Source organism: Equus przewalskii, chromosome 21 (genome assembly GCF_037783145.1).
Source record: "Equus przewalskii isolate Varuska chromosome 21, EquPr2, whole genome shotgun sequence".
Taxonomy (NCBI): Eukaryota; Metazoa; Chordata; class Mammalia; order Perissodactyla; family Equidae; genus Equus; species Equus przewalskii.
In genome coordinates this window covers 8,538,221-8,557,426 of record NC_091851.1, presented here as the reverse complement: position 1 = coordinate 8,557,426, position 19,206 = coordinate 8,538,221, and the positions used below count along the sequence as shown (strand labels likewise).

Genomic DNA, 19,206 nt, shown 5'->3' with positions numbered 1-19,206 from the left:
AAAATACCTGGAAACTAATGAAAATGATAACATGCCATACCAACTCATATGGGATACAGCAAAAGATGTATTAAGAGGAAAATTCATCGCAATACAGGCACATCTTAACAAACAAGAAAAATCCCAAATAGGCAATCTTAAACTACACCTAACTGAACTAGAGAAAGAAGAACAAATAAAGCCCAAAGTCAGCAGAAGGAGAGAAATAATAAAAATCAGAGCAGAAATAAATACTATTGAAACGAAAAAGGCGGTAGAAAGGATCAATGAAACAAAGAGCTGGTTCTTTGAGAAGATAAATAAAATTGACAAACCTCTAGCCAGACTTACAAAGAAAAAAAGAGAGAAAGCTCAAATAAACAAAATCAGAAATGAAAGAGGAGAAATAACAACAGACTCTGCAGAAATACAATGGATTATAAGAGAATACTACGAAAAACTCTATGCTAACAGAATGGATAACCTAGAGGAAATGGATAGATTCTTGCACTCCTACGATCTCCCAAAGTTCACTCAAGAAGAAGCAGACAATTTGAACAGACCAATCACAAGGAAAGAGATTGAAACAGCAATCAAAAACATCCCAAAGAATAAAACCCCAGGACCAGATGGCTTCCCTGGGGAATTCTACCAAACTTTCAGAGAGGACTTAATACCTATCCTTTTCAAGCTATTCCAAAAAATTAGGGAGTATGGAACACTTCCTAACACATTCTATGAGGCCAACATCACGCTGATACCAAAGCCTGACAAGGACACCACGAAAAAAGAGAACTAGAGGCCAATATCACTGATGAACATAGATGCAAAAGTTCTAAACAAAATTTTGGCCACCAGAATTCGGCAATTCATCAAAAGGATCATACATCATGATCAAGTGGGATTCATACCAGGGACACAGGGATGGTTCAACATCCGCAAATCAATCAACGTGATACACCACATCAACAAACTGAGGAATAAAAACCACATGATCATCTCAATAGATGCAGAGAAAGCATTTCACAAGATCCAACAGCCATTTATGATAAAACCTCTGAACAAAATGGGCATAGAAGGGAACTACCTCGACATAATAAAGGCCATATATGACAAACCCACAGCCAACATCATACTCAATGGGCAAAAACTGAGTGCCATACCCCTGAAAACAGGAATGAGACAAGGATGCCCTCTATCACCACTCTTTTTTTTTTTTTTAAGATTTTATTTTTTCCTTTTTCTCCCCAAAGCCCCCCGGTACATAGTTGTGTATTCTTCTTTGGGTTCTTCTAGTTGTGGCATGTGGGACGCTGCCTCAGCGTGGTCTGATGAGCAGTGCCATGTCCGTGCCCAGGATTCGAACTAACGAAACACTGGGCCGCCTGCAGCGGAGCTCGCGAACTTAACCACTTGGCCACGGGGCCAGCCCCTCTATCACCACTCTTATTTACCATAGTACTGGAGGTCCTGGCCAGAGCAATCAGGCAAGAAAAAGGAATAAAAGGAATCCAAATAGGGAGGGAAGAAGTGAAACTCTCGCTGTTTGCAGATGGCATGATCTTATATATAGAAAACCCCAAAGAATCCATTGGAAAACTGTTAGAAGTAATCAACAACTACAGCAAAGTTGCAGGGTATAAAATCAATTTGCATAAATCAGTAGCATTTCTATATTCTAATAACGAACTGACAGAAAAAGAACTCAAGAACACAATACCATTCACAATCGCAACAAAAAGAATAAAATACCTCAGGGTAAATTTAACTAAGGAAGTGAAAGACCTATATAACAAAAATTACAAGGCCTTTCTGAGAGAATTGGATGGCGACATAAGGAGATGGAAAGACATTCCATGTACATGGATTGGAAGAATAAACATAGTTAAAATGTCCGTTCTACCTAAAGCAATCTACAGATTCAATGCTATCCCAATGAGAATCCCAATGACATTCTTTACAGAATTAGAACAAAGAATCCTAAAATTTGTGTGGGGCAACAAAAGACCCCGAATTGCTAAAGCAATCCTGAGAAAAAAGAACAAAACAGGAGGCATAACAATCCCTGACTTCAAAACTTACTACAAAGCTACAGTAATCAAAACAGCATGGTACTGGTACAAAAACAGGTGCACAGATCAATGGAACAGAATTGAAAGCCCAGAAATAAAACCACACATCTGTGGACAGCTAATCTTTGACAAAGGAGCTGAGGGCATACAATGGAGAAAAGAAAGTCTCTTCAACAAATGGTGCTGGGAAAACTGGACAGCCACATGTAAAAGAATGAAAATTGACCATTCTTTCTCACCATTCACCAAAATAAACTCAAAATGGATCAAAGACCTAAAGGTGAGACCTGAAACCATAAGGCTTCTAGAAGAAAACGTAGCAGTACACTCTTTGACATCAGTATTAAAAGAACCTTTTCGGACACCATGTCTTCTCAGAGAAGGGAAACAATAGAAAGAATAAACAAATGGGACTTCATCAGACTAAAGAGCTTCTTCAAGGCAAATGAAAACAAGATTGAAACAAAAAAACAACCCACTAACTGGGAAAAATATTTGCAAGTCATATATCTGACAAAGGCTTAATATCCATAATATATAAAGAACTCTCACAACTCAACAACAAAAAATCAAACAACCCGATCAAAAAATGGGCTGGAGAAATGAACAGACATTTCTCCAAAGAAGATATACGGATGGCCAATAGGCAAATGAAAAGATGCTCATCATCGCTGATCATCAGGGAAATGCAAATCAAAACTACACTAAGATATCACCTCACACCCATTAGAATGACAAAAATATCTAAATCTAATAGTAACAAATGTTGGAGAGGTTGTGGAGAGAATGGAACCCTCATACACTGTTGGTGGGAATGCAAACTAGTGCAGCCACTATGGAAAACAGTATGGAGATTCCTCAAAAAATTAAAAATAGAACTCCCATACGATCCAGCCATTCCACTACTGGGTATCTATCCAAAGAGCTTGAAGTCAGCAATTCCAAAAGTCCTATGCACCCCAATGTTCATTGCAGCATTATTTACAATAGCCAAGACATGGAAGCAACCTAAGTGCCCATCAACAGATGATTGGATAAAGAAGTTGTGGTACATATATACAATGGAATACTACTCAGCTGCAAAACAGAACAAAATCATCCCATTTGCAACAACATGGATGAACCTTGAGGGAATTATGTTAAGTGAAATAAGCCAGTTAGAGAAGGATAATCTCTGTATGACTCCACTCATATGAAGAATTTAAAAATGTGGACAAAGAGAACAGATTAGTGGCTACCAGGGGAAAGTGGGGTGGGGGGTGGGCACAAAGGGTGAAGTGGTGCACCTACAACACGACTGACAGACAATAATGTACAACTGAAATCACACAAGATTGTAACCCATCATTAACTCAATAAAAAAAAAAAAAGAAGAAAATACAAACCACCTCCCATCCTAAAATCCAGAGATGAATTAGATTTTTGTTGTTTATCCTTTAGGTCTTTTAAAATGGAAAATGTCAACAACCAGAGATGCAGTCTTATAGCTTTCTGTGTGTCACTTTCCCACAAATCATGAACATTTTTTTCATGTCATTATATATTTTCCATAACATAATTTTAATGAACCTACTGTTTACCCAAAACCATATCGTTGAACTGTAGAATTATTATTGCAAATTATTCTCCATTTGTTTATAAATAACACTTGAAGAAAAACCTTTTTATAGGCAAATATTGGCACATATCTAAATTTTTTTAAGAATACTTTTCTAGAAGTGGAATTACTTTTTTAAGATGCATACAAAACCAAGACACTTTTTATAGTAATTGTCAAATCAGCTACTGTGTTTGCAGCACTATGGTGAATGTCATGCAATGAGCAACTAAAGGGGTCACCATTCCTGGAGTAAAAAATGTGAAGGCCAATGCCTCACATTAAGCAACCTGAGTGTCTTGGTCCATTCAGGCTGCTATAACAGAATACCATTGACTGGGAGCTTATAAACAGAAATTTATTCCTCATGGTTCTGGAAGATGGATGTCTGAGATCAGGTGCCAGCCTGTTGGGTTTTTGCTGAAGCCCCACTTCCAAGTTGCAGATGGCTATTTTCTCATTATATCTTCATATGGTGGAAAGAGAGAGCTCTCTGGGGTCCTTTTTATAAGGGTACTAATCCCATTCATGAGGGTTCCACTCTTATGACCTAATTATCTTCCAAAGGCTCCACCTCCTAATACCATCACTTTGGGAGTTAGGATTTCAACATATGAATTTTGGAGAGACACAAACATTCAGTCCATTGCAGTGAGTTTACATTCCCATGAACAGTATATGAGAGTTTACTTTGCCCCTACATTTTCCAATGGGATACTTTGTTATCTTTTGATGTTATCACTTCTATACATGAAATAAAGTAATTAATGGGTAACAATGTGTATTTCTCGTATCAGTAGTATGGCTTATCCTTTCTTTCAGTTATATATGTCGAAATTTCTCATGTGAAATTGCTAATCATATCCTTTGCATATTTTAATTTCATCTTTTTCTTGTTGACTTGTAAGAACTCTTTGCATATTAAGGTTATTAATCCTTTCAAACATATCTTGCTAATAGTTTCCCATTTTGACATTTGTCTTTGTGATATTATTCTTTTATAACCAAAGCAGTGAGGAAAGGTAGAAAGAAAAGAGAAAGATGAAAGAAAAATGTAAAAAAAAAAAAAAAAGGAAGAATGGAAGGAAGGAAGAGGAGATGGACGGAAGAAAAGAATGAAGGTAAAAAAAGAAAGAAAAAATCCTTTTTTTGAAGAAGAAGAAGATTAGCCCTGAGCTAACATCTGCTGCCAATCTGCTTCTTTTTGCTGAGGAAGATTGACCCTGAGCTACTATCTATGCCCATCTTCCTCTATTTTATATGTGGGATGCCTGCCACAGCATGGCTTGATAAGTGGTATGTAGGTCTGAATGGACAAAGCCCGGGATGCTGAAGTGGAGTGTGTGAACTTAACTACTACACCACTGGGCTGGCCCCAAGAAATTCCTTTTATAAGAGAATGAAGTTGAAAATTAAAAATTCAAAAATGACCTTGATTTTAAGGCTATGTACTTGATCCCATAGGAAATAATTTTATGTCTAAATAGAATTATTCTGAGTTCTACTCCTCAGACACTTTTTATGCAAAGCGATCTGCTTCCTAATTTACAAGATGTGGTAGGAGGAAAAATGTTTTTCCCCCAAAGATGCCTTTTACCCCAGAATCTATGAATACATTAGGTTACGTTACAAAGGGGAAATAAGATTGTAGATGGAATTAAGGTTGCTAATTAATTGACCTTAAGTTAGGAATGTTATCCTGGATCATCTGAATGGACCCAATGTGGTCACAAGGGTCCTTAAAAATTGGAAGAGAGAGGCAGAAGAAGAGCGTCAGTGGGAGATATGGCTATGGAAGAATGTTGGGAGAGATGCAACATTGCTGGCTTTGAAGATGGAAAAAGGGGGTGACAAGCTAAGGAAGATGGGTGGCCTCTAGTAACTAGAAAGGCAAGGAAGCAGCTTCTCCCTTGGAGTCTTCAGAAAGGAGTGCAGCACTGTCAGCATCTTGATTTCTATTAGACCCATGTCAGACTTCAGACCTACGAAACCGTAAGATAATAAATTTGTGTTGTTTTAAGCCACTAAATATGGGAAAAATTGTTACTGCAGCACTAACAAGCTAGTTCACTATTGTCTTTGAATAAGTAAGAGAAACACAAGAAAAACTGTTTACCCACTCTGAGTTGTACATTGTTTTTTCCAAATGTCACATTGAGCGTATAGAAAAAACTACAGAGTGAATGAAGTGAGAGTTTTCCTTAATTATGAATATTTACAGAGACTTGGCACATTTGCACACATTTGTATACTTTTAATGTGTGGATCACATTGATGTTTAGAATTATACAAGACATGTTCTCTGTGATGTGACATAAATGAGTCGACTGCCGTCTTAGGAAACGGGTGCTAACCATTTCCACTTGATGGGCCTCGAAAGCTACAAACACATTTTGTCTTCAATGAAAATCCAGTGAAGTGTTGCTGTAACCAAGCAACCTGAACGCGAGAACAAGCAGCAGGCCTAAAGGGAAGCAATCTGTCCCTTCAAAAGCAGGGAATGTGCCGCGTGTGTAGCAAATGCTGATAAACAACAGAACAAATAAAGACCCGGGGACGCGAGCCTTGACTAAGCAGAGTTTGATCTCATTAGGAAGTTCTGATAAAACAAAGACAGACAAAATGCTGCTTGGAGTGGGGAGGATCCTTCAGGCATCTTTACAGAGACCCCTGCAGCGTGCTTTTGAAAGACCCTTCAAACACTCTGGATAGATTGGCTTCTGTTCTTTAGTTGAAAACACTGATGCAAAGGAAGGGAAAAAAAGCATTTTGAGGAATGGTAGATGAATGAAATAAATCCTAACAAGACACAGAAGAATAAAGATAAAAATAAACAATAGAGTAAATAAAATCCTTCAAGCTTGATTCCACTTTACATGTGGGCCTAACTTCTACTCTCAGCTACGTGTCTTGGAAAAATTGTCTGTCTCCTTCGCTTGCTGTTCGCTCCGTAATCCACAACATTCATGTGATTGTCTCCACCCTGCTACCACAACAGTCCTTGTTGGGGTGATCAGAACCTCTTTGATCTGCGGAGCATGGTTACTGTGAAGCCAGTGCATATTTGATCACAAGCCCTCATCTTACCTGACTGGGCAGCCTTTATCCTGTTGAACGCTGTCTTCTAGTTCTCTTCCTACAGCTCTCTAGTAGACTCACCTTCGCACCGACCATTTCCAGCTTGCAGGCCCTCAGGCATCTGCAACTCAACATGTCTGAAACTAAATTCACAATCTCCCCCACCCCATCCTTCTCCTCCTGAATCCCATATCTCAGCAATTGGTACGATCATGTGCCCTGTTGATGAAGCCGGAGGAAGCAGAATGCAGTTTTCTAAGCAGTGCCTTTTATTTATTGATTTATTTATAAATTAATGAGATTTGAATGTTCTACTTGGCCAAGAACCAGTAGAAAAAAAAGAAAAAAAACCTTTTTTTTAGAAATTTCTCCTAGCCCTACCAATTACCTTGCAGAAGGTGGATTTAGCAATTTGTCCAATTCAGTGGGTCCAAGTTTTCAACTTAATGGCAGGAGCCCTACTTTGTGACTTCCCCTTTATCAGTCATTCTTGGCTGGGAATTTCTGTCAAGTTTCTAAAGAAGCCGTGAGAATACCAACATCTTCCCTATTTCGCAGAAATCCTGAAAAGCTTGGAGCACTTTATTTTTGATAATAATGTTTCCTTTCTCTGCAAATGCAAATTGCTGCTAGAAGCCCTTAGTAATAAAATGTAAATACGATAAGGAATACAGAAGTCTGTGGCAGGAAATTCAGCCTTAAGAGAGGAGACTTGGGAGCACATGAAATAAAAGCCATAAGATCATTGTAATTGTTCTGCTTCACAGACCTGACCATTTGTGTAGATGTCCCTGAAATTTTAACACTGGAATTGTATGATCTATTTCAGGTGCCTGACCTTTTTTTCCCTTGGGAGTGGAGAGGCTGCCTTAATAGCCCATAATGGTAACTTTCTCCTTCATAACACAGTGCTTTCTCCATGCAACCCGTAGGACCCTTTGAAGCTAGTTTCCACCCGTGTACATGTCTCTTAGCCAGTCTAAGTGTCCTTGCCTTGGACCATGATAACATGCCATCAAGCTGCATGGTAGCTGGGTGACATCAAGCACAGAAGAAAGCATATGATATTTTAAGAAGAGATTAATTTTTCCTCAGTCCTAGCAATCAGGTGGTGCCGGCACCCTTCACCAGCATTAGCTTTGGTTAGAAATCATGTCAGCTCAGCTTGGATATTCAAAGCACTACTGTTTTTGAAAGATTCTCCTGCAGCACATGAATATCACTACCTTAGACCAGTGGTTCTCAAACTTCAGCTTGCATAAGCATCACCTGGAAGGCTTGTTAAAGCACAGCGTGCTACCCGCCACGCCCACTGCTGCCCAGCTTCTGACTCCATAGATCTTTAGTGGAACTGAGAATTTGCATTTCTAACAAGTTCCTAGGTGATAAGAATGCTGCTGGTCCAGAAACCTCACTTTCAAGTTCTGTGGGGTTTTGTAATCTGTTTGTTTTTATTCCTTTTACTTCCCCAAAAGACTGCCTTAATTATGGGAACTCTACGTAAAGGAGTGAAACAAATCTTAAGTTATTGCAAAATCCATGGTATACTTTGTTTTTCAAAGTGTAGTACTATTTGTTTTGGAGGATGAGGTGCTTCCCTGAAGACAGGTATCATAATTAAGATAGCAGTCTTCAATATTAACTCTGTCTCCTATTAAAGAAGGTGAAGAAGATATTATAAACTTTGATGTAGGATAGACGCTTCCTTATGAAGGGGTTTCTGAAGTGTGTAAAGCTAGCTGTTACTGAAAACTGCTTGTTCATAGGAAACTAGTTGTTTTTCACACTTGTTTTGACCAAAATGAGAACTTTAGTCACATTTCTACTTTTTGTGCAGAACTTAACAGAGTAATCTGACAGAGAGTGATGCAGTGAATACAAACAGCATCCATTAAGAAATTGACATCAAAGAGGCCTCGTAACATGAAACGGAGCCTCAGCCACTGAGTGGTCTCTGCCTCGGAAGGAAAGGGGATTTTCTGGAGTTGGTATCTCTGAACACACAGAACAATACCATCTGATGGATTGCTCTCTATTTTGAAATGGTATTTGTATCACTTTGGCTAAGAACCTTTTATTTCATTTTTGTCCTCTAACAAAGAAGTATGATGCTTAAAGAACTGTTAAAAAGGGCAGCGGCTCTGTGCCCACGCTCCATCAGTCTCCTAACTGCTTCCAAATGTTGAATGGCGTAACTCCCATCCCCATAGGCTATCATCTTCTTTCATGTATTGTTTTTGGTTCCTGGTTGTGTTAGAAAGAAATTCTTGCTAGAAATTTGCTGCATAAATATGACTCAAGTGAGCACATTACATAAAATAATGTTGAACTAAAGCGGATTTCATTAATAAGGAACAGCACATTAGGTACTTTGCAGACCAAAAGTACACTGTGCTTGATTTTAGTACAAATAATACCAACATATTAAGGCATGTACCTTACAGATTTTTAGTAAATTTCTCTCATGAAAAAATATTCTCTCTCAAAAGATGGTATGTCATTCTCTGCTTAAAGTTGTTTAGTCCTCTGTAATTTTCAGGATAAAGCTTAAATGCTTCAACGTGATGTATTAATCAGGATTCTCCAAAGAAACAAAACCAACAGTGTGTGTGTGTTTATGTATTATAAGGAATTGGCTTACGCAATTATGGAGGCTGACAGGTCCCAAGATCTTCAACTGGCAAGCTGCAGACCCGGAAGAACTGACGGTGTAGTTCCAGTAGGAGTCTGGAGACCTAAGAACCAGGACAGCCATGGTGTAGCTTCAGTCCAAATGCCTGCTGGCTTGAGTCCAGAAAGAGCCAATGTTTCGGTCTGAGTCCAAAGACAGGAAAAATCTGAAGTCCCAATGCAAGTGTAGTCTGGGAGGACTTCTGCCGAACTTTCGAGAGGATCAACCTTAAACTTATTGGATGAGGTCCACTCACAGTAGGGAGAGCAATCTGCTTTATTCAGTCTACTAATTCAAAGGTGAATTTTGTTCAGAAACCTCACAAACAGACACAGAAGAATGTTCTACAAAGGTCTGGGCACTCCATGGCCCAGTCACCTTGACACATAAAATTAACCATCATATCCAGCATGGAAGATCCTTCATTATCTAGCTAGAACAGATCAATTTATCCATAGCCCCTCCTGTAACTCCTCCCTTCAGCCATTCAGAGCTAGTTTTATTTCCTTAAAAGCATCTCGACAGTTCATATCCATGTGTTTTCACAGCTGCTTTTCCCTCTAATTTAGGATGATCACCTTTGTCTTAGAGTCCCTCCAGAGGCTGACCTTGAAACAAGAATTTAAGTGGAAGTGATTTATTTGGGAGATGATCCCAGGAAACACCACCAAGGGAGTGGGAAAGCAAGACAGGATAGGGAAGCAAGGCAGTAAGGTTAAGTTAGAAGCTCGTTACTACTGACCACTGGGGCTCAATCTCATAGTTGGGGAGGAGGAGTCTCTGGGAGAAGATGTAGAACATGCTTCTGAATTAGCCCACCTGAGAAGTGAGGGAGCTGGAGTACTTGCGTGTAAATTCCATCAGTCGTTTGTGAAAGGCTACTCTCTAGGGAGTTGCTAATTCCCTGATATTTCTTGAGTGGGCTCCAGCAAACCAGAGAAAGCCCTCAGGCAAAGAGACCCAGGATCTGGTGGGCTGGAAGTCAGGCTGCTAAGTACTGAAGTTTCAAGGAACAAGGGGATGTAGGCAGGGCACCCACATCTGCTAGCAATGTACTGCAGCCTTTCTTGTCCCCTAGCTAATTCCACCTCACCTTTTGGACTCAGCTTAAGCCTCACCTCTTCTGGAAATACCTTCTCCCTGACTTAGCTGCCTCATGTCTGTTTCCCAGTAGACCCTCTGCTTACCTGCATCTGAGAATCTGTTACAGTCATGCACCGCATAAGGATGTTTCAGATAATGACGGATCGCATGTACGATGGTGGCCCCATAAATTAAGTACTATTAGCCTAGGTGTGTAGTAGGCTATACCATCTAGGTTTGTGTAAGTATTGTAGGGGAGGAGAAAATTTTCCTCTACCTTGCTAGGTTCTTCTGGTTGGTCTAAGAATTAAATTGACGTAAGACAGATTAACAGGAGAAAAACAAACAAAAGTTTAATAAAATGCATACCTGGGAGAAACCCAGTAAAACTGAGTAACTCTCCAAAATAGCTGAAACCCTTACCTTAAATATTATCCTCAGCTAAGGGCAAAAGAAGATATTGGGGGTGGGGAAAGTCAGGGACTTCAATGGAAAGGAAGGCAATTCACAGAAAGGTGAAAAGGAGTAAATGTTTGGAAAACAAGAGTTTATTTGGCCACACAGAAGTGGAAGAACACAGAGGGGAGCCCAACAAACAGGCTTTTCTAGGTTCTTCCCTGCCTACCATCTAGTTCATGTTATGCGACTGTAATAGCTCGTGCCATGAGTCAGGTTTTTTAATCTGAATTCTTTTAGGCAGTTAGGGGGAAGTAATAAGAAAAACTTTCTGAGTGTTTTATTTCTTGAAAATAATCAGCCTAAAATAATTCTCATGTTAAAGAGAGACATTTTGTTCCCCTTCAGTACACTCTATGATGTTTGCACAATGAAATGACCTTAACTACGTATATTTCTCAGAGGTATCCCCATCATTAAGTGGCACATGATGTACTTCTGATTGTTGTTCGACTTTTCTATACCATCCACCTTTTTGTGAGTTCTTTGAGGGAGGAGCTTGTCAACCTATATCTTCAGGGCCTTGCATAGTTCTGGCACATGGTGTTAGTCAATAAATGATGGTTTAAGTAGTAAAAGTAGTAATAATAATGACATTATAACAGTAATAGCCAGCATTTATTGAATGCTCATTCTACGTAAGCACTTTACATGTATTACCAACTCTAGAAGGTTGGTACTTTTATTATCGCTATTTTCCAGATGAGAAAGCTGAAGTTTAGTTTTACATAATTTGCCTGAGATTGCACAGCTATATATACTTGGGCCTGGAAGCAAGCAGTCTAAATCTAGATCTTGGTTATATTCTTAACCACCATATGGATAAATGAATGAATGAGTGAAATGAATGAATGAATGAATGAATAATAACACCAAGTCTGATCCTTCAACACATGTCGGTCATTCTGGGGATGATCCTATCAATAGTCTATAAAGTTCAAATGTCAGTTCTAACGTCACATTTTCCAAGAACTCTTCCTGGTAGCCCGATCGGAAGTTTTGGTCACTTCTCTGACACCTCTTGTAACGGCTCTGGCTACCCCTTACCATACATTTGAATTTATCTGCGTGTCTTTGTTTCTTCATTAATGATAAGTTTCTAGACAACTGCTTAAGTGTCTGATTCATCTTGGTGTTTTCTATTGCCCCAAACACAAAGCCTTGCACACAATAGGCTACCAATGAGTGTTTGCCAGATGGACAAATGCATACACAGGTGACAAGCACAGAGATCTTTGACTCTTCATTTATCTTTCCCTAGAAAAAAGTGGAGACTCTTTTTTGCCTGCCTCTGAGATTCCAGAAAATCTGTTGTCATAGAGATTTTAGGTGGTTCTGGAAAAGAAAATTCTGTTTAAATATATCAAGTTCAGGGAAGAATCTGTGAAGAATTTGCTTGGTAACATTTTGATAACCATCTGGTTAGAAAATTATATTTCTAAGAAATTAATATTCTTCCTCCCAAAATTGCATTCATAGAAAGAATGAAAGAAATAAATTATATAGAATATCACTAATATTTCTAACATATTTGACTAGAAGAAAATTTACTTATTTAAATGTTAACTATAGCTATCAAGAATTACCTTTCTAAAACCTCCAATTAAATGCATTTTCCACTTCCACTGACTAATACATCTCTAATCTTCATTAATAATTAACACTTAGAAGAGTCCATATTAATAAATTTGCATAAGACATAACTAAATTATAAAGCACACATCCAGGAGGAAGTTGCAAATCTTTACTGCGTCCTCATTGTTAATAAACCATCATATAAATGCATGGTGTCCTGTTATGTAGGAGATACAGAAGAAATAACAGAAATTTATTCAGCAGAAAGTTTTTTATTGATTCTAGTGTATAAAATGAATTACATTTGGTGCGAGAGAATACAAAGGAACATAAGAGATGGTCTTTATCTTTGCAGAATTTATGATCTAGAGATGAGTGTATGGAAGACAGATACATTAACAAGTAACAAGACTGTGGGATTTGATGGTAATAATAGCTAATATTTAGCACTTAATGATGTTTCAGTAGCTGTCCTAGTGCTTTATGTGACATCATCTCATTTAATCCTTACGGTAACTCTATGAAGGAGACATTATTATTATCCCACTTTATAGCTGATAAACCTGAAACTCAGGAAGCTCAGGTAACTTCTTCAGGATCACAAGCCTAGTGAATGGGTAAGTGGAGAAGCCAGTATGCAGATCTAAGCCCAAAGGTCCTTCATACTCAGAAGGTAGTAAAAATAAGGTACACCAAAGAAAACACTATTCATTCAAATAGAGTCAAGCAGATACTGAGTCGCCTTGGCTTGGCCTGGAAGGATGAGTGTGAATAGAGATGAAGAAGATCGTTGTTTCCAGGATTGAGGCAGGCAGAGGAAGCTAAAGGAGCCTTTAAGAAAGTAGAGAAGAGCCAAGTGTTGTCACTTGTGTAGGTGGTAGCATGGGTGGAACAGGGCTGATGAAACTGAGAAGAATGGTTGGAACCAGACACTCTTGGCCTTGAGTGGTACCTCAGAGAGTCTAGACTTTCCTCATCAGGCAGAGAGGGGTCATTGAACAGTTGTGAGCCAGATCAGAGCAGTATTTTAAGATTGATTTTCCAGATGTGTATATTATAGGAATTGGAGTCAGGAATGGGAAGAAGAGAGGGACAGTTAGGAAACCACGAAATGGGGAAAATAAATGGCACTGATAGTCTGAATTTGAGCTGCAATAATGTGAGGAGAGAGGCGGAAACATGGAAGCAGGACAGGATTTGGCACTGACTGGATGTGAGGAATATTTAAGGAGAGAGATGACAACATGTCAAAAGTTAAAAAAAGGATGTATGTCATCTATTGGACAGAGGATGTACACATGCTTGTCCAGTTAAAGGGGGTTACACTGGGAGATGAGATGAGGAGAGTGAAGTGGGAATGGTGCAACTGATGGGGACTCTTGAAAACATATGGTTAAAGGTTTGGATTTGCACGGGTAGCAGTCTAGCACTTTTCATGGTGCAGTGCAGGGCTTGGGCATTGCATCGACCTACTGCCAAGTGGTGATGCCCACGTTTCTCAGATACTTGCGGATGGCGTGTATACCTTTAATAAATGCAGATAATGTGATGTTTAAAGTCTGTGATTTTTATTTCTTAGGAATTGAAATGACTGAAGTGACCATGCATTATTTTTTATAAGTAAAACAAATTGTTGCATATATAGTTTATTATAAATATATAATAATTTTTTAAAGAAAATGTAAACCCTGGGTGTTAAATTGTGCTCTAACGTGTATGCGTTCTTCCTAATTTAGCATGCTAATATAAAACAGTAGAAATGCATGATTTAACACTCTTTTTTCTACTGAGGCTTTTTTTTTTTACTTTATTTTGATTTTCTATTAGTCAAATTGAAGAATTCTGGTGTTTCTAGCTTTCATATGAGTTTTTGTCTTTTCCTATTTTCTAATAGATGATGATAATGAAGAAGACGATGTTGACATGAAGGAAGATTCAGGTATTAAATTAATGATTTTATTCTTATAAGATAGACAAAGATCGTTTTGTTGTTTATGTACACCTCACATTTCCTCAAAGAAAGACAAAATAAGGTTAATAAAATAGAAATGTATGCTCAAGGCCATAAAATAAGAAAGTAGGTGTGCCAACTGTTATGGCTAATACAGTTACTGTATTTAAGTATTAAAAATGACTTTGAGCTTCCTGACAGCTAAGGTAAAAACGGAACATGATGTTGCAGTTAATAGGGTTGCATAACAAATCACCCCCAAAACTTAGAGGCTAGAACACCCGCTTGCTATGCTCACATAGTCTGTTGGTCAGGAATTCACACAGAAGTCAGCAGGGGTGACTGGATCATCCTGCTCCACAAGTCTGAGGCCTCAGCAGGAAGAATCAACAGCCGGGGCCGGGAACCACCTGAAGATTCCTTCATTCACATGTCTGGTTAGTGATTGATATCAGCTGTCAGCTGAGACCTTACCTGGGGCACTGTTCTGAAACACCTATGCATGGCCTCTTTATGTGGCCTGGGCTTCCTCACAACATGGCAGCCAGGTTCCAAAGTGGTTTCTCTAGAGAAAGTGAATGAACCAGAGGGAGCTGGACCCTTTTTAAGACTCAGTCTCAGGGGTCCCATAGCATCACTTCAACCAAAGTCTTTTCTTTTGGACAGCCAGTCACAAGCCTACCCAGGCTCAGGCGAAGAGAAAACAGACCCAGTCTCCTGAAGGGGAATGATGAGGTTCTGCAGAGCACATATGACCTGAAATATTGCTGTGACCGTCTTTGGGAAACACACTTTGTACATATGATTTTTTGCTCTCACTATTAGAAATTAAGATTCATGCCAACTCCTCAAGAAAGACCAGTGTTTCATGAGGAAAATCTAGTGGGTAAAAGCATAGACTCTGGACTAAGGTAGCCACTCAATGTGTGCTTGACAATGAATGCAGGAAGCAGCAGGCCTGAATTCAATCCCAGCTCCACCACTTATTGACTTCGGGTAAGAGTCTTTTCTTTATGCACCTCAGTTTACGCGTCTGGGGGCAATAATTCTTACTGTTACAGTCTTGTGTGGGAGATTAAATGAGATATCATACCTAAAATGTTTCTTGGACCATAGTAAACACAATAAATTATTGCTTTTTTCTCTCTCATTCTAACAGATTTTGGAAGGGTATAGGACATAATTCTATGGTATAAGAGCTCCATGTCCCCATTTTGTCAACTGCACTGCTCTAGCCATGAAATGGCGCCAGGTTTCAAAATTAAAATAGATATCCTAGGAGCTCTAGATTTATGTAACCTCCTGTTTGATGCCAGAACTCCCTCCAAATAACAGACAACCTCGACCTGAGCATCTCCATTAACAGGGAGCCAATGAAATTCTAAGGCAAACGATCTCATTAGACAAGATTGGTTAAAATCGTCCTTCTCCTTGTAAAGCTAAATCTGTCTCCCTCTCCTGACCTCCCACTATCTTCATGGAGAAATAATTACTAGTTCGTTTTCTTCATAGCAGTCCATTGGAACGATGATCATAGTCACTACCTACTCTTCTCTAGTCCACAAATGTCTGATTCCTAAGCTTCCCTTGGCCTCCACAGGGCAATGGACTCAGAGGGCATGAGAAGTAGAGGGATATCTAAAAGTCAGGAGCAGGACTGAAGGAGGTGGAAGAGGCACTGTAACCGCAGCTGTCAGTATGGCCCCTCGGCACTCACTGCTGTTTTACAATACCAACAGCTTTCTAAGGAAAGTTCTTGCGACTCTCGGCTGACTGCTTTTCGCTGATCATGAAAGCAAACTCAGAGTACCAGGGAATCAATTTCTGTGGAGCAGGCGTCAACCACTGATGGACAAGAGTTGATCAGGACTGCTTCAGGATGCATCTGAGGCGTGTTCTATTCCTGCACTGCCCAGTAGAAATATAATGCAAGCCTCAAATGTGAGCCTCATGTATCATTTTGGATTTTCTAGTAGCCACATTCAGAAAAGTAAAAAAAAAAACTAATGAAATTAACTTAATAATATTTTAGGTCCCATAATATAGCCAAAATATTATCATTTCGACATATAATCAATATGAAAATTATATGTCGGATATTTTACATTCTTTTTTTCACGCTACATATTTGAAGTTTGTGTGTATTTCACATTCATATCTCAATTCAGACTAGCCACATTTCAAGTACTCGTTGGCAATATGTGGTATTAAACAGCAGCATTCTATATTGTCACCCAGAGGTCCCCAGCAGAACTGAGCCCTGAGCGTCCACAGTGGAACTTGCTCATTAATACACCCATGTTGGCTGCCTTCCCTTTCCTGTCTCACTGCCCCACTCCCCACTCCTGTTTCCTGGGATAATCTCTCAAATTAAGTGCTTGCACTCAAACCTTTGTCTCAGGGTCTCTTCGGAGAGAATCCAACCTAAGACAAGGACTCCACTTGCCTTTTGTAAAATATAAAGCTCAAGGTAAAATTTCAATTAAAATGTCAATTCCTGTACACAGGTAGGATGTGTTCTTGTTTAAAAGAACCATATGTTGAAAAAAGACTTTAAGTGGTCACCCTATCTTTGGATTAAATTCTGTGAATTTGACGTTAGTGTTTGCTGTTCTCATTTATCCTGCTCATGTAAAGTATCCTTGGAATATCCTTCAGCTGTGGGGAGTACTGCTCTTTCAGCCAGCAAGTTTAAGGACCTTATCTTGCTAAGGATTATTTGCCTAAGTGTCATAAGTACATATTTCTAGGCGAAGGGAGCTGACTTCTTAATGAGATGCAGCTAGCTAGCCAAACTACTGAGCGATTTTAAGGAAATCACTATTAATGCTAATGCAGAGCCCACAAAGTTGGAGTCAGCATTTGAGTTTTGGGGGCCTTAATTGGACCATCATTTCTGATTTTAGTCCCACCAGGTTTCCTGGGGGTTTTGACTCCAGCAGCTGGACGCAGCTGTTGAAGTCACACTCAATGGCCCAAGAATGCCAAGTCATGCAGGCAGAATGGGCTTGGGGAGCTGCTCTCCATTTCCTAATATCTGAGTGCTGAAATCATGGGGGATTTCTGTGCTGATGGTTCCATGGTGTGCCAGCTGGCCTTGCCAGACGTTGGTGAGCAGGATGGCTTCAGTTCAGATCTCACACTCAGACATGTTGTCCTCTAAGACAAGTCTGAACCAGCCTCCCAAGACTATTAACTGCTTCCTTCCCTCTGCCCTGCATCACCTCTTCTTCTCATGCAAGTAGAAAAGCTGGAGGGATTTTTAAGATTGCAGGTGACAATAGTGGAGGGCTACTTGAGTGAATCAATTAGCCAACAAATGCTAGTGAATGATAGTAATTCGAATACCTAAAAACAGTGAAGTGCTAGGTAAACTGACTCTAGGGTAGGGGAAAACCCAATTTGAAGGATTTGAAGATTTCTTTGGTGTAAATACACTGACCGTGGTATTGTCCAAACTACCAAACATGATGTCAAAGAATGTGGGAATTGGGGAGAGATGGCTACAATCAGCTGGTGCAAGCTGGCTCAAGGCAACCCCATCACACCTCTGCTGAGCCAGACTTTCACTGAGAGTGTATCTTATGCCAATCACTCAACATACATGAACTCGTTTAAGATATGCAACAACCCTAGGAGGCAGGACTGTTATCTGAGACTTAAAAGGGATTAAATAGCAGAGCCAAAATTTGCATTCGTGTTTGTCTGATCCCAAAGCTCATGTTCTTAACTCTTGTGCTCCCGTCTCCAGCCTCTAATAGTAGTAGAGGCAGAGCATTTCAAATAATGTCAGACAAGATCATCCGCAGTGTGATGCTCTGACCCCATGGGAGGTGGTAAAAAGAGACTAGCTTAAATGCCTAGAATTCCTTTTAAGTCCTTTAATCCGTTTCTTTAATCCTAGCTTAGTAGATGTTTCCCCATGTCCTTCCATTTCCAAGACCACGCACTAGTGAAATGGGCCCCAACCTGAGCCAGCAGAGATAGAAACTCAGCAGCCACCTATGGCAGTCCAGCCACATCAGAGCCAGGAGCACAGTTGAGTTCCTTGTGAGGCAAAGCCATGTTCATGGCAAAACTCCAGGTTTCCACCCCATGCCAGAAACAGAGGCAACACAGATAACAGCATATACTGTCAATGAGAAGCATGGGGTGCTTTTGAAGAATGTTCCTATAACTTTCCCAGGTGGAGAAGGGGAGTTGTTTCTGCTGAATCACAAGTAGAAACCTGGGCACCGAGGCCATATGTATCAGTGACTTTCATTTGAGTGCCCCCAAAACACCTTACCCGTGGGTGTTATGAAATGATGCTATACTTATATCATAGAAGACTGTGCTTGATTACCATGTATCTATGCCCACTGACTAGCCAAGGAGTGCCTACAACTTACTAAAAAATGAAGTACTAGTACTTTTTTTTTTTTTGAGGAAGATTAGCCCTGAGCTGACATCCTCCTCTTTTTAATCCTCCTCTTTTTGCTGAGGAAGACTGGCCCTGAGCTGACATCCATGCCCACCTTCCTCTACTTTATATGTGGGACACCTGCCACAGCATGGCTTGACAAGCAGTGCCATGTCCACACCTGAGATCAGAACCAGTGAACCCCGGGGCTGCTGAAGAGTAACGTGTGCACTTAACCGCTGCGCCACCAGGCGGCCCCGGTACTAGTACTTTTTGGGTGCTTAAATATCTCAAAATGTGGGCAAATATATGTTTTTTGAATCTCACCCATTCCCCAAGAAT

At 39.8% G+C, this 19,206-nt stretch overlaps 1 protein-coding gene and 1 long non-coding RNA gene across 9 annotated transcripts in view; one reads left to right on the top strand and one right to left on the bottom strand.

Annotated features, from left to right (window-relative positions):
- MACROD2 (mono-ADP ribosylhydrolase 2) overlaps positions 1 to 19,206 on the top strand; it is a 1,868,269-nt gene that overhangs the window by 1,690,854 nt on the left and 158,209 nt on the right. For all 8 annotated transcript variants that reach the window (XM_070588786.1, XM_070588788.1, XM_070588789.1 and 5 more), the window contains exon 10: positions 14,406 to 14,450. In XM_070588786.1, the coding sequence (XP_070444887.1) occupies positions 14,406 to 14,450 (45 nt within the window). The remainder of the gene's footprint in view (positions 1 to 14,405; positions 14,451 to 19,206) is intronic.
- LOC139078142 (uncharacterized) overlaps positions 1 to 19,206 on the bottom strand; it is a 39,782-nt gene that overhangs the window by 10,221 nt on the left and 10,355 nt on the right. The gene's annotated exons all lie outside the window — the stretch shown is intronic.